This window comes from Mustela nivalis, assembly GCF_964662115.1.
Source record: "Mustela nivalis genome assembly, chromosome: 14".
In the NCBI taxonomy this organism is placed as follows: domain Eukaryota; kingdom Metazoa; phylum Chordata; class Mammalia; order Carnivora; family Mustelidae; genus Mustela; species Mustela nivalis.
The window spans coordinates 18,110,113-18,136,275 of NC_139033.1; the positions used below are offsets into that span (position 1 = coordinate 18,110,113).

Consider the following 26,163-nt stretch of genomic DNA (forward strand, 5'->3'; position numbering starts at 1 on the left):
TTCTCCCCGCAGGGTTTGAGGTCTTGGCGTCTGCTTCCCATTACTGGCCGTTGGAAAATGTGGATGGGATCCATGAGCTTCAGGACACAACTGGAGGTAGACACGGGTGGTGAGAGAACCCGAGGCCGCAGGGACGGGTGACACGGGGCCAGGGGGCCGTCAGGGGACACCGGCGTGGACAGCGTCCACTTGGAAGCCGGGAGATTAGCGGAGATTGGTGCCTGGTGGGGGCCTTCTCCCAGTCACTGTTCACCCAAAGTGTTTTGCAGAAGCTTGATATAGTTTTTTATCACAGAAGGACAGAACTTGTGATTCAAAATACCATTAATGTGTGGGCTTTGCCCCGATAGCCTTAAAGCAAAAGCAGCTGTCGGAGGCCAGAAGCTGCAGGTGGTGGGTCAGTCTGCCTACGGGTCTAGGTGTCCATTTTCAAGGTAGACAGACCTGCGAAACGGGGATGCATTTGAGCCGACTGCCGAGGGGCGTGACAACCGGCGCAACAGTGCACGTCCGGGGGTTTGCTGTTTCCCTCGGCAGAGGTACCCCCACTGACCAATCAGCTTCTGCACACATCACTGACCACTACTTTGAAAAGACCGAACGTCTCCCAAGATGCTCCCAACGTCCCCAACTCCACGGAAAGCACAGTCTCTGTCTGCCCGAGTTCAGACGTTGGCCCCAAGGAGGAGCCCCACATGCCCCTAAGCACTGTCTCCCTTTCCAGTAAGACACTTTTCCCCACTATAAGTGGTCGGTGCTTCGGGATGCTTTCGCATTTTAATATTAATTTCCTTACCGTTCTTGATTATGTCGTGGGCAGCAAGGGCTTTGCCGCTGGCCCAGCACAGGCTCACGTCGGGTCTCTTCCAGTTCTGTGCAGTGGGGTTTTTTAAAACACCTGCACGCTGCTGACGACGATGCTCTCCACACCGGCACGCCGGCGCCTTCCATCCCCTGGGACTTCACGTGCTGCCGTAAATTGCCGCCTAAGATTCTAAAACGTTTCCCTTAACATTTGCAAACTGGGAAGCATTCTAGCTGGAATCTGGGCCACCGGTGTCCCCAGAATGGCGCCGTCAAGGAGTGGGGACCTCTGGATGGGGGAAGGGGCCACCAGTGCAAGACCAGCCCAGGAGCCCTCTGTGCTCCTCCTGCCTTCCGGCTTGCACACAGCGAGCCAGCGCCCCCCACAGAAGACCTGTCTGGAGCTCCGTGTTTTGTCCGAAAGGTCTGAGCCACGGGGATGTGAGCTGCCTGTGGAGGTCATGACACGACTTCCCCCTCTGTTACAATCTCATCTCTCTTCCCAGGGCCTTTCTTTTAAACCCTGTGAGGAGAGACCATCCTAGCAAGTAGAAAGGCGCTGTCCACGTAATTCCCGGTTCAGGATGCAGAAAGTCACCTTTTCGTCGTTGTTTCAAACAGTAGCTCAGATAATGATAGTCCTGTCCCAACCGCTCACCACAGCTCACTGTTGGGATCAAACCAGTGCCTTTGGGTGTCTCGAACACCTGTCCCTCAGGGAGTTCTCGTAAAGCCCTACAAGCGCCAAGACCCAATTGGTTTGTGGCTGAATTTTGTTGACCGATGTGTTAATTTCCCGGGAAACTCAGTGTGTTCGCGCGTGTCCCAGAACACGCGAAGGGGGCCGGTGTCCCTGCAGGCCGTTGACCTGCGTGATCCTCACACAAGGATGCACACTGGCCCGTTTCAGTTCCATCGCAGGCGTCTCCAGAAACAGAGAGCAGGGTCCGTCGGCACGGTCTGAGGCCGGGGACGGTGGAATGGCTTTGGAAGGCATCTCGTGCTCCTGCAGTCATGTTTTCTGTCGCTGAACCCTCTGTCGTGTCCACGTGTCATGATATCATGCCATTGCCTCCACGCTGCGTCCTGGCTCGTCCGCTGTCGCGACATCACCGCTTGAACCCTGTCGTCAAGGCTGCCGTGTGGCCGAGCTCGGCTCCGTATCTCTCACCTGAGTATCCAAGGGCGTTGGATGCGGCAAACTGGAACCCGCGTTTGTGGCGACAGCCAGTGGCTGCAGCGCCCTGGCTCTGGGACTGGCGGGTCCCAATGGCACCCAGTGTGCGGGAGGGCAGGGGTGGCGGGGAGGCGAGGTCGGGCGAGAAAATCCAAGGTGCTTGGCCGTGGGGAGACGGCCGCTCGGTGTGCGTCAGGTTGAGAGATATGCCGGTTCCGTTGGTTGTTCATGTCACTCATGTGTTGTGCTTTTCTCTTTTGTCATCCCACCCAGTGTTGCGAACCCACAACCTCACTGTGCTTCCTTCCCATAACTCTACCTTTGTTCGTACCAATGACTCTGCCTACTCAAATCTGTCTGCAACCGTAGGTGAGCACTTGCACCCTCCCGTCCCGTGTTCTGTCGCGTCGGGATCTGCGAGGAGTCTGGAGCCTGGTTCCGTTGGGCTCTGTGGGAAGGCGCTTCGTCTTGGCGGGCGATCTGGCCTCCGGTCCGAGACCCGGGGTGCTGGGAAGAAGCGCTTCACGCTGGGTCCGGACGTAGTGCCCCTTCCCAACCGCAAGACCTTGATGCTCATAAGCATCAGTGACCAGGGCCTTCCGAGCCAGCTGCTGGTTTTCAGACCAAGACGGACACGAGATACTTTCTAAAAATAGAAATTGTTTGGATTTTTCAGTGGTGTATATTCTTCGGGGGGAGGAAAAGCAGACCCTTGGAATGGAAAATGGAAGCGGATTTTAAGATGCCTCCCCCCAAATTTGATCTCTTACAAACATTAAAATCAGCATGTCTTCTGCAGCTGGAGTTTTATTTAATTATTAGGAGCTGCCTTACCGAACACCCAGTGGAGTCAGGGTTAAATTATTATCCGACTTAATCACCTCCGGGCCCGTATGTTTCCTATTTCTCCTACGCAGCTCAAAGCGGGAGGGAGAGCAGCTATGGCGGCGGCTCCCGGAGCAGCGTGGAAAGTCCGTTTGGATCATTCAGGCCTCGGGCCCTCTGCGTTTGGGGCAACACCTAATCTGATCGCTCTTTTCAGCTGTGAGGGGTCTGCCTTCCAAAATTAATCTTTGCAGTCCAATACCTTATTGAGGGGTTCATACAGCCCAGCTCAATCATGTAACTGCTAACTTACTTCTGCGATATGTTTAGTTTTGTGGTACGTAGGCTCCCCAGCAATAAATGAGATATGCAAAAAAAATAACGAGTTTAGAACAGCGAGGAAGCGCACGGAGGCCCTTTGAGGGGCTCTCCCCCTTGACAGTGGCTGTTGGATAAGTTGCACTGGGGCAGCCGTCAGGCCCCAAGAGATCAGCCAAGTGGCTGCACATCCAGGGCTCTGTGACAGCTCAAGGGCAGTGGGTAGGTGTCCTTCTGACAGAGGAGGTATCTGGGCGACTTTGACCCCAATGAACAATAAATGCCTAATCACACTTGGTTTTTATAGTCTTCACTTATCGGCCCTGTCAACCATTTACCCCACGCTCACACCATCAGGGACGTTGGCCGTGGGAATGGGGCCAGCGGGGCTCATGGCCACCAGGCCTGGACCTGGCAGGCCCCGCCGGGATTCCCTCCCAGAGTTTGGACATATGGATTCTTGCAGAATTGTAGGCTCCCATGTCTAGGATTAGGGGCTTCCAAGGAGAGCTCACAGGTGGTGCTTAGGTTCAAACATGTACCTAAGCCTTTCACTTATAAGATGGGCAGGTGGCATTCTGGAAGCCTGTGGACCGAGCTGAAATTCGGGACAGGAGGAGGCTGTCACCGCATCGCTCCTGGGAACCCCATCCCCAGCCAACGGATTAGAGTGTTGTTACTGTAGAGCGCACAGTATGTGCTAATGTAGTAGTCATTGATGACAAAATATTACTACGATCAATTTATTAAGAAATAGTCACGTTTTCTTGTTACAGGATTCTGACTTCACTAGGACTAGTGTAATATTAAATAGGAAGCATTAATGTTAATGTAGCATTAATTAAGCATTAATTAATGAAGCATTCGTGTTAATGTAGAGGGCACACAATATTATGGACATGAACAGTAAAGTGTAGGTTGTGCTCAGTCCGGCGCTTGCTGACGCCCGATGTTGTCGCTCTTCTAATGTAGACATCATGGAAGGGAAGGCCAGCAAGGGAATTTACCTCAAGGAGGAGAAAGGAGTGACCCTTCTCTACTACGGGAGGTACAGAGCTTCCTGCATCAGCAGCCCGGCGCAGTGTGACCCGGACGGTGAGTGACGCGCCGCCTCCTCTGGGCGCCGGCGGGCGGGGACACCCGCGTGTGGCTGCGCTGGGTGGGAGGGGTGGCAGGGGTGGTGGTGCAGGGGTCCAGGATTCTAACCTGAGATATGTCCTGGACCCTGAGGAAGACAGAAGTACTGTCTCGCGGAGACATGAGAGCAAACTATTTAACCTTGTAAAGAAAGAAAGAAAAAGAACCCACTACAGAAATAGACGCGGTGATGTCACATGGGACTTGGCTGGGGCCATGGCCTTTGTGGGAAGTAAATTGGTGGTGTGTCTCCCACCACGTTATTTCTGACTCCGGGATGTTGACGGTGGCCCTGGGCGGGGCCGGCCTGTGACACCCCTGCCCTGGGCAGGTTTCTTTCATCCCCGAGCCTGGGTAATGGTGGGGGGTATGGTGGGCACGGCAGGGGCTGTGGGCCCATGGCAGGAAGCGTGTCCTGGACAAAGCAAGTGCAGGCAGTGGAGGGGCCGGATGTGTCCTTGCCCCGTTGTCCCGTGGAAAGTGACCTGCTTTCCAGCATCAGAGGTCCCGACCGTGGCTATCTGGGCCACACTTCAGACCTCTCTGAAACGTCGGCCGACATCGGAATCAGCTTCAGGCCTTCAAGTTCTGCTACCCCACGCAGGATGAGAATGTTCTTTTTGGGGGGAGGAAAGAAACAGTGTAGCACCAGCCTTTCGGAAAGCGAAGGCCTTTCGGACATCCAACGGCCTCAAGACAATGTTGCGATGAACTTGTCTGGGGGCGTAGGACTTCAATCCAAGAAAAACAAACAAGTTTAACAGGGCAAAACACATGGTGGTGGTGGTGGTGGTTGAGGGGGAGGGATATGTTTTGGAGTTTGCAGAACCCAGGATTTCGAGAAATGGTTTTGAGGTCCAAAACCACGGCCAGGTTTACAAACCCGGTGTTTGCGCCATCCTGGAGCTCAGACAGCTCTATAAACACATCAGGCTTGTTTGTTTCTCTAAATGAAAAACAGCCCAGGCTCAGCTGTGGCCACTAGGAGAGCCCACGGGGCAGGAGGGCTGGGGGTGGGGGACGGGCCAAGGGGAGCGGCTTCTCTTGGGGGACAGGCCCTCTGCTGCTTTGGCTCTGGTTGGGGGGGGTGATCTTAGGTCTTTTGAGAGCTGGACTGCGTGGGTCCTGGAATTGTGATGATTGGGGGGTTTTCAGGGACACCAGCCCTCGCAGGGGCCCCCATGAGGGCACCCCAGGGGAGTCAGAGCCCTGGGAAGTTTCACCTGAACTCCAAGACCTCAGCCCTGGGCTCTGGGCTGGCTCCAGCCTGTGGCCGTGTTTGGCTTGGCAGGCGTGGAGCTCCGCAGTGTTGAACTAGCTGCCAACGTGGAAAAAGAGAAAACTTTGATGTAAATATACAGATTTCCAGTTTCTCTTGAGAAAGAAGCCCTTCCCCCCACTGACTCTGGTTGGCAATGGCCTAGCACCCCCCCCAGTGTCATGGACACTGTCCCCCTGGTCGTCAACGCCTCCCCAGCCCTCACCACCATGGTGCTGGGTGAGACACAGCACAGCGAGAGCCTGGGCTCCGGTCCCTGTCCTTGTCCTGACTGCTGTGACCTCAGGCAACCGCGTCACCTGAGTCTGTGTCTGTCAAACGGGTCAGGGATAGTTCTTCCTCTCGAGGCTGCCGTGAGGCCCGAAGGGGCCACTGGGGTCCTGGCAGGTTCAGCCCGTGGCCATGAGAGGTTCCTCGGCCGTGGCCCCACAGGAACATTTGCAGACCTGGGCACCTGTCCTAATGAGAACTCCAGCTTGTCTGCTGGGAGTGCGATACCCCCACCTGTAAGGGGGCTAACCGACCATAAGGACCCAATGTTATTGATCGCTGACTATGTGATGATCACGGGACCAAGGTCATTACTTGGTATGAGTATTAGCTCTTTCATCTGCAAAAAGACTGGGACAAATGAGTGTGGGGTGGCAGCAGAGCCGGGAAGGCTGGCTTCGTGTCCCCTGTGACAGCGGCCTCTTGTGTGCTGGAGTTAGCCAGAGACGTTCAAACCATGTGAATGTCTTTCCAGTAGGGCCATACATTGAACCCAGGAAGCCTCACGTCACCCTTGGCTCCTGGAGACGGGGCTGTCGTGAGGCTTCCTGCAGATTTGGACGGAGGTCGGCCGTTTCTCGGTCTGCCCCCCTCTTCCCGGGAATGGAGAGTCGAGCACGTGTGACATCTGAGGACCGTGGTGTGCGTGCCCCGCGTGCACCCTGCGCTCAGACAGGTGGCCCGCAGCCCGTGTGAGCGCGCTTTTCTGGGGTCCAGATTAACGTCCCTGCAGGGCGCCGAGGGCGTGGGAGGAATTTGGGCGACGCTGGGCAGTGACGGACAGTAAGGGTTATGTGTTTACCTGAACAAACAGAAATGTGACTCCCTCGCCGTGGTTTAGGAGGAGACATCAGGAAGTCACAAGCCTTAAAAGCAGGTGCAGTAAGAAAAAAGAAAAAGGCAGGCAGGCGTCGAGGAATGACGTCGGGCGGGCGCCTGGGTGGCTCAGCGGGTTAAGCCTCTGCCCTCGGCTTAGGTCATGATCTCAGGGTCCTGGGATTGAGCCCCGCATCGGGCTCTCTGCTCAGCGGGGAGCCTGCTTTTTCCTCTCTCTCTGCCTGCCTCTCTGCCTGCTTGTGATCTCTCTCTCTGTCAAAAAAAAAAAAAAAAGAGCGACGTCGGGCGTGGTGAGGATGGGGGTGGTCAGGTGTGACGGGTGCGGGGGCCCGAGATGTGGGGTCTTTCCTGATCACCCGTTGCATCCTCCTCCATGCTTGTCTCTGTTTCTCTGGGATTTTTTGGTGGTGACAGTGGGCTCAGGAGTGTAGCCCATTACTTTTATGAGAAAAACTAACATCAAAACGAACAGAGACATTCCCAACTCCCTGTCCGCCCGGTCAACTATTTTTATATTCCTTATTTCTAAACTCTCTTGTGGTCTCAATCCATGACTTGGGCCGATTTTTCTTCAAGGTTGGGGGAGGATGTTCTTAGGAGCAGAGTGGAAGTCCGAGCTTTTCAAAACGGCGTATAGGGCCGGGCCGCTGTGCCCCCCAGCCTGGAAAAGGCTTGCTCTGCATGCTGTGTGTTGAAAGCCCACAGCCCGAGCTCCCTTTGTGAAGCCACCTGGCTTTCTCGCTCATGGCTGGTGTCTTCCTGGCCGGACGGGCTTGAGCGTCTGCGGGCTCTGTCGTGCACTGTGGAGTCCAGGAGACACTGTCCCGTTGTGTCTCCGCTCTGTCTCTCCCTGCGTCCCGTAAATTGCACGTTCTCCTAACCTTTCAAACTCAGATATGCCTGAGGATGGAGATCCCCATGCGTCACCCAGGGTCGGTGGTCCTTTCTCTGCCACTATGACCTCCGGCTCTTCTTCTCTCTATGTTTTTGTTCCTCAGGGTGTCATCTCTCTCATGTTCTTGGGCTGTTACTTCTCGTCTTCTAATTACAGACCTGGAAAAAAATTAAATAAAAACCCTGAGGAGATAGTATCGAGGTTTCACTATCCTCACAGCCTCTTGGTGCCAAGTCGATTTCAGATGTTGTGAAGGAAGACACTGTACTCTGGGCCACGGAGTCAATCCCTGTTCACGTCCCACCTTAGGGGAAAGACCTGCTTGTTCATGGACGGCCACACGTAGCCATGCTCTTCCTCCTCGGTGGTTCCATGTTTCTTAGGACGAGTAAGAACGTCTTATGAGCTCTTCTCTTTGTGTGTTCTGGTACGTGGGAGTCCATAATACGGAGAATGGACAATAGCAGGTCGCTTGGAAATCATACCAGGGAGGCTTGCCAGACAAATGTGATTCTATCACCACAGTCCTGATGTGGGCAGAAAGGCGGGGTGCCGATGCCCAGAGCTCAGCTCACCTGACGCAGACGACCCAGCCAGTGTGGCGACAGGTGGGATGGTGTCCACACTGGACAACCGTCCAGGGCAGAATCACTTACTTTAACTGGTTTGAGTTGGATGATGCAATTATCTACCTTTCCAGTAATGGTGGAATATTCCTTAAGATCAGTGATTCTTACGTTTTACTCACTTTTGAACCACTTGTATAATTTTTATCCATATATATGTGTATCTCCGGAACTATTATCGCACTTAGTGTTTTTCTTTAAATTTCATCCCCTTGGATGGAATTGGAAAAGAAACGATGTCCCTTCCACAAATGGAAAACTAGTAATGGTTCCCGTGTTACCGACTTCTACTTGGGGGATCAGTGCCCGCCGAGGGCTCCACATTGGAGACGCGGCACTTCTTTGCTGAACGGGGATCGCGGGCGTGACTTACACGCGGATGGATTTTCTCCTTACCGCTGTCAGAAGAGCAGACAACTGAGGAGGAAGCAGCCCCTTGTGCTGTAATTCGTGTCATGTCAAGGCGCATCTCTGTGCCTAACTCTCTCAGAGCAGGTGTCCCGGGCCCTAGGTTGTGGAATTATCGACTCTCAAAAATACAGAGGTAGAAAATATCATTGTTACCATGACTACGCTGAATTATGGGGATGGAGATGACATTTTAGCATCTTAGGAGATCAGGGTTTGGGACCGGAGGTGGGCAAGCTTGCTGGTCGACCGTCCCCAGGTGCCTGAAGCTTTGCTCTGGTGATCTAGAAAGCCCACACTCGCCGTCTCACTCTGCTCCCGGCCTGTGCTCTGTGGAAGCACTTGGCGGGTGTTTCCCCTGTCGGAGCCCTGCACGCCTAGATCCTCTCCTGCACGGCGGCCCCGCTGCCGGAAAACCCACTGAGATCCCAGTCGCTGGGGAGCCGCTTGCCAGCCTCTCTTCACGTGGTAAATAAAGGACCCAGGGCCCCAGTTCTGGGAGAACGCGCAATGTGCCCGCCTGGTATGTGTGTCAGACGGCACCCGCCAGCTCAGACTAACGGCCTCCCCGACCCCGCACAGGCTCTTTCTCTTTCTAAAAACCTTTCCAGTTGGAGGGGACGGTGGACGAACAGGCAGTGTAAAATGTCACCCTTCGCCCACGTTGCTGGTGTGATTAGCGAGGGGCCTCGCGGGTCCCGGATCGTGTGTGGGCCACAGTGACCGCAGGGGTCCTCCAAGGGCGCGGGAGAGGGAGGCCGAGAGAGACGCTCGCAGCTGCTTGAGTGGGGAGCGAGGGGCTCGAGCCAAGGCAGGCAGACGCCTCCAGAAGCGGAAAAGGGAAGGAACGCGTCCTCCCCCGGGGCTTCTGGAGGGAGGGCGGCCGTGCCAACACCTTGAGCTTACCCCGTGAGACTCTCGCCTCCGGAACTGAACAAGCGTCCACGCCTGCTGTTAAGAGGCCGTCGGGCGCTGGTGATTCACTGCGGCAGCAGTAGAGACCCGGGCCGCGTCCCCGCCTCTGCTTTCCCTCCGCAGCTCACGGCAGGCAGAGGCCCACGCACGCCGCTCCCCTGTCTCCGCTTCTCTTCCCCTCCCCCACCACCCGCTGCCCCAAACCCAGGGTAGCAGGGTAGCGGGGTCCTTCCATGCCCCACGGTCCCTCCCCGGTCGGAGTGCGCCCCTTCCTGCAGATCTCAGTTCCCAAGCGACCTGCTCCACTCCGGGAAGCCGCTCCTGGTCTTCAGGTCAGAGGGCCCTGGGGTCCCTTTTTGACACTGAGTCCGGGGGTCCCTCCGGAGAGCGCCGTGTGACTGTGTTCTGAGTCTGTCTGTCCGCAGGCCTGCACGGCAGTGACGCCGCAGCCCAGCGACCGTGCGGGTCTGTGCGCCCGTCTGTCTGCGGCCCCTCCTTCCCCCATGAACAGCCGCGGGGTGAGGGAAGCAGGCAGGGTGGGTACTGCAGTGCCCTGAACTTGGTGTCCCCTCTGCATTCGTGGGCCGGGGCGTCTCTGTCACAGGTGGTGCTGGAAGCGGGTGTCTGCAGGTGACAGGGCTGGGGGAGGCGAGAAACCGCGGGCAGCCCGGTCTGCATATCCTGCCGCAGCCGCGGGACGGGTCTTCTCCGAGCCCTGAGCTAGGCGCTGAGGGGAAGCTCGTGCCCCTGGACGTGAACGCCGTGTCCCACTGCAGAACATTCTGAGCCTGTCCCTCAGGCTCGGGTAACCGTCCTGCGGACTCACTCCCGGCAGGCTGCTCTCCGTCGTGTCATGGTCTCAGTGGGCGGTGGCCACCTCCGGCTGGACCCAAGTACCTTCGTAAGCAGGAGAGGAGGGAGGGTCGGCAGGCGCTGCTCTGGGACCCTCCCTGAACCCTCGACCCAATGTGTCAGGAAGGAGGGAAGGAGGCGTGTGGACCTCCTTGTGGGGCCCCTGGGGGGAGTGGGGTCAGCTGAGTCATCATAAGCGACAGAAACTCACCTCGATCAGGCTTAAGCAGAAGGGGGGTGTCGACTGGCTCATGCACGAGGGGCTTCGGGTACGACTGTTGGGTCAGCTCTCGCTGTGCAGTGCGAAACCCCGGCTGGGGTCGCGTCTCCCCGTCCCGCAGGCTGGCTGGGCTCAGCGGGCCCTTCTCAGTCCGGGCGTCCCACGGCTGCAGTCCGGGAGCGGCCAGGCCTGGGGTCCCCCGCAGGCTCCCTCCCTCTCTGGCACCTCTGTGCTCGCGTGTGTGGCCCGGACTTCCGCGCCGGCTGAGAGCTCAAGAGAGAGGGCGGAAGCTGCGAGACAGGGAGTGCAGCTGGGGCTGGGCCCGGGGTCACTTCGGCTGTCCCCTCTGGGTCGAGTCAGGCCCGGGGCAGGTGGGGAACTTGGCTCTGAGGGTTGGTGGTAAGGGGGGGGGGGTCACACGACCCGGAAGCAGGTCGGATGGGACGTAGCGCGGCTGCTTTGGAACAGTCTGTGTCAGGCTGAGTGCAGGTGGTCAGACTCTGCAGAACACACACCCCCCCTGCTCAGAATCCTCTAGAAGGCACCGGGTGCGAGACCGCTGGTCCAGACCCTGGACCCGGCGGTGACTCTGATGGATGCCGCCCGGACATCACTCGGGGTGTGTGGGAGACGCCACCCAGCCTGGAGGACACTGGCGGGGGGGCAGGACGGCTCGGCTCTCCTGGAGCACACAGACGTGCAGCTTCTGGGCGAGGACACCGGATGCCACACCAGCCACAAGGCCTACAGATGGCTGCGCCCTCTCTGCTCACAGCTGCTTGGGTCCACTTTGAACCACTGGCGTGCGGGACACCTTGCTGAGTCCCTGGGCCTGGGTAGGGCTGCTCTTCTACCTGGCAAGTCCCCCTGCCCCACCCCTGCCAGCGGCCCTCCCACTCACCACAGAGCAGCAGAGAGGACAGTGTGTTCCCCGAGACTTCCTCGCTTGGCCTGGGGCTTTGCCGTGTGCTCTTTCCTTGCCGCAGTTCTCGAGGAGCTTTGCAGTTGAATTCCGGGAGCGTGTGCTCTCCGAAACACAGGCGGTCTCCGGGACAGAGTGGAATGGAGCCGTAATCACCGCAGCCCGCCCGCCCAGCTCCAGTCCTGCCTGCCGCCTCGCCTGCGGCGTGGCCTCTCTGTGCCTCGGTTTTCCCACCTGTAAAATGGGGACACCGATCACACCTGCTTCACAGGGTTGTTGGGAAGGTTAAGAATCACGACGAGTGCCCTCCTTGCTCCTGGGAATCTCACACTGAATGCTACGGATGCTGCCTGTCCTTATCACATGTTCTCCCTTAGTAAGGACGTGAATTCCTTGACTGTTCAATGCATCACACAAAGCTTTTTCCCCCTGGATTGCCAGCTACCCTGTGACGTGGTTACAGTGATTTACTCGCCTTGCAGAATTTTGTAGTTCTGCGCTCCATCACATCTGTCTCTTCTTGCGGCATCCGGATGATGTTTTCCTTTCCTTTTTCTGCATCTTGTTGAGAAAGACCTCTCTTCATTTTATCTTTCTGGATAGACTCAGATTTAGTGCTCACAGGAAGAAAGAAATGGGGAACCAACTTGTCAGTCATCCTACTCACTTCTTTTCCCGTCTGCTGTTTCTTCGCTGTGCTGATGGCCCGTGAACCTGCGGCCGCCCTCCTGGGGGCTGCTGGCCTTCAAGGCTCCCCGTGAGCTCCTGAGACTCTGGGAAGACGTGAGCAGATGTTTCAGGATAAAGCTATTCCCCAGAAAGGAGCGATTATTGTGCAGGTTACGTGGGCAAAAACGAATGCTCGTTTACAGGCAGTGTCACTGGCCTCGTGTCCACCCTTAACCAACGCCAAACTGCCTGCCTTCTTTTTCTTTTACTTCCTGGACAGAAAGACGTTTGGCCAAGATGGGATTGAATACAAGGAATTTCTAAACGCAACAAAATATTTGGAAAAAATTAACTTCCATGAATCCTCCGGGAACTCGTTTCATAACAAAAATTTCACAATGCATGTGTTCGCTTCCTGGGGAAACGGGGTTGTTTCTGAGAGCGGGGAGGCACAGCGGCAGGGTCATGGTTCACGCTGGACTCTGGTCCCAGGGTGCCGGGTGGGCAGGAGCGACTGGGCCCTGTGCCAGCAGCGGGCTCTGGGGAGGGTCCCGGGACCCCTGCCACCTCTGAGCAGCCTTCCCTCGCCAGCCCCATCCTTCAGGGAACTTGGGGGGGGGGCTCTCTACTTTCCTCGGAAGCCCTAAGCACACATGTACGAGCTGGGGTTGTACTCTAGCTTCTCAGAGGTCAAGAAAGGTCCAGGCCTCTGCCAATTATTTTGAGGTTCCTCTTATATTAATGAAAAAAAAAATGGAGAAACTCCAATCTGGTTTTTTTTTTTTTTTTAATTTATTTGACAGACAGAGATCACAAGCAGGCAGAGAGGCAGGCAAAAGAGGTGGGGAGGGGGAAGCAGGCTCCCCACTGAGCAGAGAGCCAGATGCAGGGCTCAATCCCAGGACCCTGAGATCATGACCTGAGCTGAAGGCAGAGGTTTTAACCCACTGAGCCACCCAGGCGCCCCAATCTGGGGTTATTAAATTATGCTTTTCTACATGCTTCTCATGAACCAAATTAGGGCTCGGAGCCCACAAAACATGATCTAGTCTGATCGTCACAAGACAGTTTGTAACAGACATGTCAGTCCATAAGGCGTCACAGTAAAGGTGGTTGGTTCTGTGTGATGGTGCATGTCAGTTGATTCGGGGACTCAGGCTGTGTCCAGGATCTCATTTGAAGATAAGGCCCCAAGTCTGAGTTTGGTGCCATTTGTATAAATAAGGCCCAGGGCGAAGGGCCCTCCACCCCCGTCTTCAACCCCCGAGTCACGGGCTGGTTTTGATCAACTCTGGGCACCGTCCTCTCCCGCCTGGGCCAGACGGGGCGGGGTGGGGCCGCTGGGATGATGTCCAGCTCCCACGTGAGGTTCACCCAGGTTGCTAGGGCAGCACTCACCCACGTGCTCTCTGTCTGTCTGTCTCTGATTCGTGCACACATGCATGCACACTGACTTGACTCAGATGCAAGGAAAGGGTACATTTCACTGCAGTGAGCCCGGCAGGACAGAAGCCGTTCAAGGTCGGGAAGGCGGCGATGGGCAGCCTAACATGCAGAGGAGCCTCCGGCCAGCTCCGGTCCCTGTGTCCCCTCCCCGAGGAGCCCGGCACCCAGGCCTGCAAGGTGACTGGGGGACAGGGTCTTCGCTGCCTCCTCTGTGACTCTGTTGGAAATGACTCTCCTAAACATCAAAACCCTTAAAAGCGGTCCCCGCCTTTGACTGGAAGTTCCCCACTAGGACCTTATCCTAAAGGATAGAATCTGACACGTACCCGGAGGTTGAGCTTCTGGTTCTGCCTGAAGAGTGAGAAGTTGAAGGAGCCCGAGCCGCCCCGATTTAGAATGTGACGCCATGCAGACACGCGGCACGATGGTGTGCGGGTGTGTTTACGGACCTCGGAGGAAGCTGGTGATGCAAGAAGGGTTTTTAGGTTGTGGTGTATAAGCCCGTGTGCGTGGGCTGGTTCCTTTCTTTGTAAAATGCGCTTGCGGGAAAGGTTGTAGCAGGAGTTGCCATAAAGTCGCTTCTGGACCAAGAGGACGAGCGAGCACAGGACGGTGCCGGTTATCTGTGAACTCGGCCGTCACCAGGTTTGAGCTTGGGTGGGAGCCCGACGCCGGTCTGGTGACCTGGGACAAACAGGCCTCAGTGGCCTCATCTGCACAGGTGGAATGACAAGGGGGTTGTCATGATGTCAAAGGAGATGATTCACTCAGAACTCTTGGAAAAGTGTCCAGCCCTCGGTGAGCTTTTCATAGACGTGGCCTGTTGTCATCGCCCGTGTCTCCTGAATTGAACACGCGTTGTCTCCAGAAGGGGAAAAACGGCTTTTCACATGGAGAGTCAGGGGCAGAGAGAACCACCTGCATCTGGGGAGGGGTCCCTTCTGCTGTCCGTCAGTCCTGACCCTGTCCCCTTCCCTCCCTCAGGGGTCACGTTTTCTTTCTTCTGGAAGACACAAGGAGAGGCGTCCAGACCGACCCCTTTTGCTTACGGGGGACAGGTCATTTCCGACGGCTTCAGGGTCTGCTCCAGCGGCGGCAAGGGCTCCGTGGAGCTCTACACGCGGGAGAACGCCATGACCTGGGAGGCCACCTTCAGTCCGCCAGGTAAGGGCCCGGCCTGGCCTCGGCACTCAGGGCTTGCCGGGGGAGACGGACCGGAGAGGGCCGCGCCCTGCAGCCAGGCGCCTGCGCTCCTTCCACCCCCACTGTGCGCCTGCCTCGGGTTGCCTGGCGCGTGGCCTCCACTGCCGTGTCCTAGAGGAAAGGTAGTGTTGGGATGCGCCCCGCGTGGCCCGGAGGCATGAAATGCAGTAGCGGACAGCAGGTGCTTCGCATGGCGGCCACTGCTTCTAGTTCTCCCTCCCTCCCTCCCCCTTCCCTTGCCCCCTCTCTCTCTCCTGCTCCCCCTCCTTCCCATGCCCCCCACCCCAGTGGTATAGACTTGGCCATATTTAGAATATGCTGTGAACAGTTTTTGGAACAGAGGCTGAAGACCGGGGGAGGACGGGCGGTCTGGAGGGGAGGCCTGGGAGCTGTGAGGAGGGGTGCTCTGGGACAAGGGCGGGGCAGCAGGCGGCTGCGTAGACACTGGGGGTGTTGTGGGGTCTTCCTGGCGTTGTCTGGAGATTCCTGTGTTCTCTTTGGTGTGAGACCGGGTTGTGCACTGGAAACGAGTCAGAGGCCCCGGGGCAGGGAGCTGGGGGAGCAGAGGGTCTGACTTGGAAAATGCACTTGGGAGAGAAGTATTAGAGTAACGTTGAGGGGGAGCCCAGTCCGGGCTGGGCACTAGGAGGCAAGCACGGAGCGGGAGGTAAGCAGGGAGCGAGAGGTGGGAAGAATGAAGGCCTCCAGCAGGAAATGATCTCTCTGACCTATTCAAGGACAATTCATTTTCTGGCCCATTGAAAGAGGCTCTGTGTCCCAGTTGGTTAAGACATGGACGACGTCAGAGCCGAAGTGGCTGGGTTGAACCCTCCTCTGCAACCTGCCCCCTGTGTGAGCCGGGACCCTTACTTGTTCTCCCCAAGCCTGGCTCCCCACCTCGGCTCTGCAAGAGCGCCGGGAGAATCCTGCTTATTCACTTTCTCTGGTCCCAGGCCAGAAAGACTCTCGGCCCCCCTCCCCCCAGAATGGCCTAGTACCTCGTTCATGGCACTTAGCGTGTTCTACCCAAGTCAGGTTCTTCTGCAAGAGTCCTATCTCCCTGCTCCTTGGGGCTGACACAGTAGGGGGCATCTGGTAGGTCTCCTCAGCATGTCCTAAGGTAAAGTCTACCGAACTCTGTTTTTCCACCCAGGGAAATGGGAAGAATTGTAAACATTTATGCCTGGAGACACACTCTCTGTTCACTGAAGACATCTGTTATTCTTGCTTTAAACTTAAAGGCGATAGATCATACTTTGGACCCATTTAGGACCCAAGTGCTCTCCAGAGACTCAGGATTAGGAAGCGGCCCAACCCTAGGGAAGGGCCTGAGTAATTGCTGGGTGGTGATGGACTGGTTGACTGATAGAAATTTATCTTTTTATTTTTATTTATTTATTTTAAAGATCTTATTTGTTTATTTGACAGTGGGAGATCACAAGTAGGCAGAGAGGCAGGTGGAGAGAGTGGGGGGGAAGCAAGCTCCCTGCGAGCAGGGAGCCCGATGTGGGGCTCCATCCCAGGACCCCGGGATCATGACCTGAGCTGAAGGCAGAGTCTTAACCCACTGAGCCAACCAGCTGCCCCAGAACTTTATCTTTTTAAAAAATTATTTTATTTTTCATCATGATAAGTATAGTTTTTAATCTCTACCCACCCAACCCCCAACCCCTTCCCCTCTGGTAACCACTCCTCTGTTCTCTATAGTTAAGAGTCTGTTTTTTGGTTCATCTCTTTTCATTTTGTTTCACAAACCCCATGTTGAGTGATATCCTAGAGTATTTGTCTTTCTCTGACTCATTTCCCTTAGCATTAGATGCCCCAGCTCCAGCCCTGTCATTACAAGAGGCAAGATTTCCCGTTTTTTATGGCTGCGGAATATTCTGTCATATGTACCCCCCACGTCTGCTTTCTCCACTCAGTCCATGGACACGCGAGCTGCTCCTGCGGTTAGGCTGTTGTAGACGATGCTGCCGTCAGCAAGGCTGCATGTAGCCCTTTGAATTCATATCTTTGTATTCTTCGGGTAAATACCCAGTAGTGCGATGGCAGGGTCATAGGGTAGCTCTATTTTCAACTTTCTGAGGAACCTCCGTGCCGTTTTCCAGAGTGGCTGCACCAGCTTGCATTCCCACCAGCAGTGTAGGAGGTTCCCCTTCCTTGGCGTCCTCGCCAACACTTTTTGTTCCCTGTGTTGCTGATTTTAGCCATTCTGACTGGTGTGAGGTGGGATCTCATTGTGGTTCTGATTTGCATTCCCCGATGACGAGCGATGTTGCACATCTTCTCACGTGTCTGTTGGCCATCTGGATGTCTTCTCTGGAGAAGTGACGGTTCATATCTTCTGTCCATTTTTTTTTTCTTCTGTCCATTTTAAAAAATTGGATTATTTATTTTGGTTGTTGAGTTGTATGAGTTCTTTATATACTTTGGGTACTAACCCTTTATCGGATATGTTGTTTCCAATTATCATCTCCCATTCCATACACTGCCTTTTGGTTTTGTTAGAGGTCTCCTTTGCTGTGCAGAAGCTTTTATTTTGGTGATGTTCCAGTAGCTAATTGCTGGGTGATTTAAGGTGATGCCTGGCTCACAGTGACACACACCCTTTGAAGGGCTGCCCTGCTCCTTCCAGAAGCAAGCCCATGAGATGCCTAACACAGCACTTGCCAAACAAAGTGAGGCCCTTTGTGGGGCAAGCTGCCGTCAGAGTCTAAGGAACATTCTTCTTATTGGCGACTGTGGTTCTCGTGCCAAGGAGAGTGAGCCGGGGGAGGGTGGTCCTACCGTGGTCCCACTATGTTGGTTGATATCACACGTCCTATGTCAGAGCAGAGGTGCACACCAACTGCTGTGGGCTGAATCAGGCCCACAGATAAGTTTTATTGTCAGATAAGTTTTATTGACCTGCTCTGTGATGGCCTAGGCAGGACCAAAAAAAAATTTTTGAACAAGTTATGACCGTTAGCTATTATTTCATTTTAATTTAGAATAACAAAGGATCTAATTTAAAATAGCAAAAGGTCTCTTTGGACTGCTTCCGGAGTTTTGGGGATGGGGGTAATTTCTTCCCTCTGCTTCTTTCTGAGGAAAAGTCAGATGTACATTCTGACCCATGTGAGGACTCACCAAGGTCAAGAGTGACTAATCATCTCAAGAGGCAGGTGCTTAACAACTAGGAGACACACGCATGGGGAGCTCTTTCCACATCAGCAGAACAGTGATCTTTGCTCTTTCTAGGTCCCTACTGGACTCATGTCCTGTTTACATGGAAATCCAAGGAGGGTTTGAAAGTCTACGTCAACGGGACCTTGAGCACCTCCGACCCAAGTGGCAAAGTGTCGCACGCCTACGGGGAGCCCAGCGTCAACCTCGTGATAGGGTCGGAGCAGGACCAGACCAAGCGTTATGAGGACGGAGCTTTTGATGAGTTCATCATCTGGGAACGGGCCCTGACCCCGGACGAGATCTCCATGTACTTCACAGCCGCCATTGGTGAGTGGGCATGTAGGGGAGGGCTCGGGCCAGCTCTGCCCATCTCTGGGAGGACGAGGCTCCTTCTGTCCAACTCCCTTCCCAGCACATCTCGCTCCTCACTCTCCTGAGGGGGCCGTCTGCGCTGCGGGCGGTGAGGCATCCTGATGAACCTCAGAAATCCAGCCGCTTCTCCAGAACACCTGTTCCCTAAGATGGAGGAACTGGCAACTTAGAGGAGAGACCCCGAGAGGAGTATCCTGCGGGTCATCAGGGGGTTTTGAGGTGTAGGTGGTGGGTGCTAACGGACAGCTTTGGGAGCAGACATTCCAGGCCCATTAGTGCATTCGATCAACAAAGGTTCACCCGGTGCTTCCTGCGTGCCAGACCCTGAGGGGGCCCCGGGAGCCCCGAGGATGCCCCTTCTTGCTCGGTACAGAGTGGTTGTTCAGAGACGGGACCCAAGGGACAGGGAGCCTGGGTTCAAAACTTCCCTCAGCCTCAGTGAGCCGTGGGACTTGGGGGTCACCTCTGTTGAGGTAAAATTCAGGGAACAGAAACGCAACCATCTGAAGGGATAGAGTCCCCTGGTACCTACTGTGCTCACCACATTGGGCAGCTGTCCTTTCTGGTTTTAAAATCGTCTCTTCACCTGGAAAGGAAGTCCAGGACCCACCACCTCTTGCTCCCTGTGTCCTCCCCCCAGCCCGTGGCCGCCGCTGATCCTTCTTCTGGGTCTTCCACATACACGGAATGGTAGCAAGTGGCTTTTTGTGTCTTAACCATTCCAAGTCACAACATTCTCCTTTGTAACTGGGAGGGAGCTGCGGGGTGGAGCCTCCGCGGATAGACAGTGACCGGGGTAAGGCCTGCCCGTGGCAGGTTTTCCCAACACTTTCACTGTTTTAAGATTAATACTTCCTTTCCCTTCATTCGTTTTCATTCTGCCAACAGCTGAACACCCTGATTCTTTATTTTAACATAAAATAATCTGCCAAAAAATGACAGTCGCTTGTAAACATCCATTGGTTGGCCATTGCGCTGACAGCAGGGATAGGTCAGGACCAGGAGGTGGAAAGCCAGCCTCCCCTCGGGGCCCGACAGTGAACCCCTCAGCTGTTAGGACCCTGTGATTACATGACAGAAAGCACAACTAAAGTGATTTACAGCAAGAAGGGAATTACACAGCCTCACACAGTGGAAACAATACAACATCTGCTTCAGGACCGGTTTGCTCTAGGTGCTCACATGTGCCACTAAGAGTGTTTGTGTTTGACGCGGCTCCTTCTTGTGATGCCAGCAGGGCTGCCGTTCCCTCTGCGTTCCCTCCCCATCCTCAGCAGAAGGCGAGAGCTTCTCTTTTTTGCCATCTCCTGCAGCAGGGCTGCCCAGGACCCTCATTTGGCCAGAATGATCCCTGTGTTTCCCTGGGGGCCAAGCGCTGTGCCCGGGGCCTGCAGAGTACGCTGATGGCCTGTAGCCTGGGTCATCGTCTGCCTCTGGCAGAGGTGGTCATGACAGTGGGGCCAGCTGCATCTGCAACTCAGAGGCGAGGGGCCCCCCAGGGACTGGGGCTGCGGCTCTTGGGAGCCAGGCACAGCTGCTGTGCGTGCAGGACGTCTCTGTCCACCCCCTCTTTGAGACGCCCGTTTTTCACTGAGAAGGTAGAATTCATTCCTTATTGACATAAAGACAAAATACGGGTCCTGTACAATACAAGAGATATTAATCTCCTGCATTTCATAGCCCAAGATTCAGAGATTTGTCTCTTTGAGACCAAGAGGCTGTCTGTATTTGTGTTACTGAAAGCCTCCAACAAACCCTGGTTTCCTGATACTTCAGCGCTTTATTAACCCCGGAAAGAGGTGTTGCTGTTCCTGGCTCCTGCAGCTGTCTCAGCAAACTCGTGTCCCCAGGACATCCCGGGGCTCGGATGGGCAGCACCAGCCCCACACAGCACAGCGTTTCAGGCCACGTTCCTGTGTGTGCCCTGCGAAGGTGGTGTAGGAGTTTGGGGGCGATTCAGGAGAGGTGTTGCCTTAACCCTTACGTGTCCCAGGAGCACGTGGATGCGTCTTTGCAGAACCAGAACTAGACTCATCACACCCCATGTTGCTTGGGCACTTGGTTCTGAAGACTGGGCCTGTCACATAAATCACATATAGAGAAAATGACCAGAAGTCTCTCGGGCGGCCCCATCCAGCTGTCTGTCAGAGCCAGGTTTAACGTAGCTGTAATAATTTACGATTAATTAACCAAATAGAGGAGGAAACACTAGAATCCTTGGGGTCAAAGGGGCTCGAGAGAACAGTCCCGCCCCCTCATCTCGCTCCATCTGTCTGGGAGGGGAGGCTTGACCGGACGGATTGTTTGTCCTCGCCCGAGACTAACGGGCCTCTGTGTTCCAACCCCAGCTGGTCCCGATGCGGTGAGGGCAATTTCTTCTGGTTCTCTATTTATTTGAAATCGGTAAATGCTTGTATAAAATCATCGCTTTATATGATGACTTGCATGAAGGGTGTTCAAAAGCAATTTGAAACGTAAATAGGAAAGTAATGTGACCTGGGAAAATCCATACCATCTGCCCATTAAGCTGATTTATTAGCCGTCCATCGTTCCAGCAGCATTCCTACTCAAAACATTCTCAGGCTGTCTTGGATGGGTCTGAAGCTGGAGAGTCCTGAGTAAAGACAGGCCTTCCTTAGGGCGAAAGACGGACCGTGTTTCAGTCCCTAATCAAGCGTTACTGATTCTTCCCAGGAAAGCATGCTTTGTCGTCTTCGACACCACCAAGCGCCTTCGTGACCTCCCCAGCCAACGCCGTGGTAAGCACACGCATTGATCTCCGTCCGCCTTCCTGTTGAAGCCCTTCTGCTTAGCCTGTGTGCCAGGACTGAATTCCACGGGACAGTCTGGCTCTCTCTTCTTGGCAGTATAGTGTCTGGGAAGAAATCAGCCCTGGAGGGAAGCTAGCTTTGGCACTAACTCCGGATGCTCAGGCTGACTGAAGGGAAAGCCCTCTGCTTCTTGTGGTCTGTGGCCTCAGGGGCCAAAAGGAAGTCAACCAGACCGCCCAGGGACACAAACACTGAGACCATCTCCGGGGCCGGCGGCACAGTGAGCGGCGAGAAGGGGGGACCTGTGCCGAGGCTCGTTTTCTCTTCGTGCCCCTTCTCCCGACGTTTGAGGGAAGATCAGTCGCTACAGGAACGTTCCCCTCTGGAATGAGTACCTCTAACCCCTCCACTTTCCCTTCCTTGGGAATTCTAAGGGCACGGGAGGGCACAGACTCTGGTACCTTTGGTGCAGGTCGAAACACCGGTTCCACGTGTATTTCTGGGCGAGCTTCCCTACGCTTGGTTTCATCTCAAATGGGTGCGTGTTTCTTGAAGTTGCCGAGAGGGTGAAATCTCAGTCTGTGGCAGGCCGTCGCGGAAGTGCCTCCCGGTACACCGTCGGTGCAGCCGCCGTCATCATGGGGCTGTAGGAGGGCACAGCGGACTTCTGTGGGTCTCCTCGGCTTTCGTCCCGAGCGGGAGTCAGGCCTGTCTTCTCTTTCAGGTGCCCACCAACGCTTACCATCCCATCATAACCAACTTGACAGAGGTGAGGAAAAACTTCCAGAGTCCAGGAGCCATCCTGAGCTACCTGCGGAACGTGTCCCTCAAATTACCCAATAAGCCTCTCTCGCAGGAAATGGCGCTGAACCTCACCCAGGTAAAGCGACTTGATTTCTGTGCCTGGCCGGTCGGGGGTGGCGAAGCGCCAGATCTTGACCCACACAGGCGTGTTCTGTTCAATCTGCACAGAGTTGTAGGAAGTCAGGGACTCGTACGTGACAGTCTGGGTTCCAGACTCGTCATGCGCCACTGGGTCGCGTGGCCTGTCCCGCCAGCTCCGTCCAGCCGCTGGGGCCTCCTTCAGCTCTGCCCCGGCTCCCTGTGGCTCCCGTCTCCGCCCCCGCCCGGCCGCCCGCCCTCAGGGCGCGCAGCTCCAGTTCCAGCCCGCCTGCCTCCCTTGGCGACAGGTGAAGGGTGGGACTGGGTCTTGGCAGGTGTAGCCGCAGGAAGCGAGACCACATCTGCACACACTGTGACCCACAGTGCTGTGACTTATAGGTCAGTGGGAATGGCCAAGGTCACCTAAAACACTTAGTGAACGTGCCATTGATGGCATGGAATCTAGGTGCTGCCGCTTCGCGCCCTCCTCTAAACACCCTCCTGGCGGGTAGAGGGGCAGCACCGGGGTTCTGGGCTGAGGTGGAGGGGGTAGTCCCGTCTGAGCGGGTTCCTCCCGGAAAGAGCAGCTTACAGGTCCGAGCAGGGTGCAGAGGGCTGGCTGAGGGCTGAACGTCCCTCAGTGGTTCCTTGCCCTGGGTCCTCGGTCTCTGCCCTGCTGCAATGTGGGGGAGACAGCAGGACACTCAGCTCGGGGGATCCGCGTGCATTCGTGTGTTTCGTGTGTGCTGATGACAGTGGTGTTAGGTGGGCGCTCTGGGAGCCCTGCTGGCAGAAGGCAGACCCGAGGAGCGTGTGAGAAGATGTCCTGGGTGCCCAGGCGCCCCGAAGTGGGAGCCCGCTCGCCTTCCTGCCCCCGTGGGGGTGGAGAGAGAGGCGGCTTCTCCGGTGTCTCCATCCATCTCCGATTCGATGAGAAATAATATCCAGTTTTCCATGTCCTGGCTTCCCACCACTAGCAGCTGGACAGGAAAATGGCGAGAAGTCATTTCCTGTGCTGGGTGATATGGGGCCCGTTAGCCACATCTGGCTGGGGAGTCTGTGAACTGTGGTGAATTCAAAGTCAGATGTGAGACGTGAAATCCAGGCTCTAAAGAATTTTTTTTTTTAAAGACTATATTTATTTGACAGACAGAGATGCAAGTAGGCAGAGAGGCAGGCAGAGAGAAGAGGAAGCAGGCTCCCCACCAAGCAAAGAGCCCGATGCGGGGCTCGATCCCAGGACCCTGAGATCATGACCTGAGCCGAAGGCAGAGGCTTTAACCCACTGAGCCACCCAGGTGCCCCCGAAATCCAGGCTCTAAATGGGACATATACACCGGATTCCTAACACTTAGGAGAAAGAGAAGAACATAAAATATTGAATTGACAATTTTGGTCTTGGCAATTTAGAAATATGGGGCTAAGAAAGACGTAGAATTAGTTTGAAATCTATAATTAGTAGAAACATAATTAGTTTCATCTGTTTACTCTTTACTTTAAAAGATATGGCTACTAGAGGCATCCCGGGTGGCTCAGTCAGTTAGGCCCCAAGTCTCAGTTTGGGCTCAGGTCATATCAGGGTTCTGAGATCAGGATTCCCCCTCTCCCTCTGCCGCCCCCTGCCCAGCAGGTGCATACACGCATGCAAACAAATCATGTGGCTACTAGAAAATTTAAAAGTGGAAATGTGGCCGGCATTCTATTTTTATCCCACCAGACTGCTCTGCCGGAGTAGGAATCAGCAATTTATAGCCCTTAGGCCGGATCTGGTGTGTGGATTGTTTTTGTAATAAAGTTTTATTGGAACATGCTCATTTAGTGACAGTGGCCTGTGGCGGCATTTGCACTACAATGGCCGAGTTGAGTGTGACAGAGCTGTATGGCCTTCAAGCCTCAATACTTTACTAGATGATCTTTTTTTTCTTTTTTCTTTTTTTGACGTGCTGACTCTTCTCCTAGATTATAAATTCTGCCCACTAGACCTCAAGCCCAATATTTTGTTCGTCTTTTGTTCATAAGGTCTTGCTCTTCAGGGTCTTAATCAGCATTTATCAGATAAAGGCAATGAAAGAGGAGTTTTGAGGATGAATTCTCTAGATATTTGGTGCCTTAAAGTGTGAGGAAGAATGTGATTTATTCTGGAGACGGCAGTTTGGTGGAGATATGGGAGACTTCGATCATGATCTAAGGCTTTGGTTTTTCTTTTAAGATTTTATTTATTTATTCATAAGAGACAGAGAGAAAGAGAGAGAAGTAGAGAGGCAAAGAGAGGGGAGAAGCAGGCTCCCTGTTGAGCAGAGAGCCTAGTGCGGAGCTCGATCCCAGCACCCTGAGGTCATGACCTGAGCCGAAGGCAGAGGCTTAACCCACTGAGCCATCCAGGTGCCCTCATCAGACTTAAAGTTTAATTCTGTGTCTGTAGTAGGAGACAAACAGTTAAAAGGCAACATGAGGGATATGGACTGGACTAGGTGTCAGGCAATAGAGAGTGGTGAGGACTGGGGTGCAGGGAGGAACACATATCTGACCAAGGGGGCCGCTCCCGCTTCACTCTGGCCAACAGTGGCTGTGTGGGACTGTGGGCCGGGGTGGCCTGAGCTTCTGCTCTTCCCCAAGGAAGCCGGAAGTGCACATATATTCATTTAAATCTCCCCACTTGAACATGGTAAAAGCTGATTTACTTCCTTTAGAACAGTGGTGAGCCAAACCGAACATAATGTTAAGCTGATCCGACCAAGGGTCTCCGAGTAACTTCTTTATGGAGAGGTGGTTTACCCGGAAGCTCATTCACTGGTTCACTCAACAGGCAGCCCCGAGGGCCGCTTCTCTCTCTCGGGCGCGTGCTTCGGGGTTTCTCCATGACTACACTGTGTTCGTTCTGACATCTGCCTGCTTATCACTGACGAGCGGCTCGTCACAGGGAGTGAACAAGGTGACAGCTCTGAAGGACTTTGTAAAACATGACCTCTTGTGCTGATGGGGGCTGTTTGTTTTTATGACCGTATGTAAAACCCAGCCAGTGCTTGATAAGTCATGGAGAAATCAAAGGTCTTGACATTTTGAGCATTAAGGATACGTGCTAAGCAATGTCATTTTGTCTGCCTTTAGGTTTTCTTAAAGACCATGGGAGAGGTTCTTCAACTGCCCAGTTGGGTCGATGTGTCAGAGGTAAGGAAAAAAAAAAAAGAACATTTTTGGTTGTCAAAATGTATGCACTTTGCCAACCGCTGTGTCTTCCTAGAAGTGGTGTAAATATGGCCTAATTCACATTTCTGAGAGAAATGATGCACCTTCCGGTCTTGCCATCTGGGTCATTAGAGCTCATTTTGACCAGATCTGCAACTGAGTTCAAGGGCCGTGCCTTCTATGGGGCTCAGGAAGTGTGCGGGTGTCGCTAATGTGTTATTCTTCCTGACTCTGAGCTGGGAATTAGCTGCCTGTCTTCATGAGGAGTGTATACTAGGTTGATCTCTATTTATCATTTATTATTTTTCAAATGATTTTATTTATTTATTTGACAGAGATCACAAGTAGGCAGACAGGCAGGCAGAGAGAGAGGGGGAAGCAGGCTCCCTGCTGAGCAGAGAGCTCGATGCGGGGCTCGATCCCAGGACCCTGACATCATGACCTGAGCCGAAGGCAGAGGCTTAACCCACTGAGCCACCCAGGCGTCCCAAGGTTTTGGGGTTTTTTTTAAGATTTTATTGATTTATTCATCTGACAGACAGAGATCACAAGTAGGCAGAGAGGCAGGCAGAGAGAGGAGGAAGCAGGCTCCCTGCTGAGCAGAGAGCCCGATGCGGGACTCGATCCCAGGACACTGAGATCATGACCTGAGCCAAAGGCAGAGGCTTAACCCACTGAGCCACCCAGGCGCCCCTATTTATCATTTTAATAAAATATTTTTCACGGTCACATTGTTCTTGAGTGGTAAGAGAAAAACATGTTTTATGTCTAAAGATGCCTAGATGTAGATTAAGTGAAAAAAAAATGGAACATGTGATATGTTTCATGATCATAAACATAAAAACCAAAAAAACCCTTTTCATTTCCCCTGAACTGCAAATAATTAGAAAGGAGAATGGAATATACTTTTTTCTTTTTAAAAGTAACTGCATTGGGACGCCTGGGTGGCTCAGTTGGTTAAGCAGCTGCCTTCGGCTCAGG

General features: G+C 54.4%; 1 protein-coding gene across 2 annotated transcripts in view; it reads left to right on the plus strand.

Moving 5' to 3' along the window:
- Window positions 1-26,163, plus strand: part of ADGRD1 (adhesion G protein-coupled receptor D1) — a 121,063-nt gene that overhangs the window by 10,489 nt on the left and 84,411 nt on the right. Inside the window, exons 3-10 of one of the 2 annotated variants that reach the window (XM_082699343.1) lie at window positions 13-96; window positions 2,255-2,350; window positions 4,097-4,219; window positions 14,585-14,764; window positions 18,044-18,298; window positions 21,038-21,102; window positions 21,839-21,994; window positions 25,105-25,164. In XM_082699343.1, coding sequence (XP_082555469.1) covers window positions 13-96; window positions 2,255-2,350; window positions 4,097-4,219; window positions 14,585-14,764; window positions 18,044-18,298; window positions 21,038-21,102; window positions 21,839-21,994; window positions 25,105-25,164 — 1,019 coding nt within the window. The remainder of the gene's footprint in view (window positions 1-12; window positions 97-2,254; window positions 2,351-4,096; window positions 4,220-14,584; window positions 14,765-18,043; window positions 18,299-21,037; window positions 21,103-21,838; window positions 21,995-25,104; window positions 25,165-26,163) is intronic. The other variant, XM_082699344.1, reaches the window with a different exon arrangement.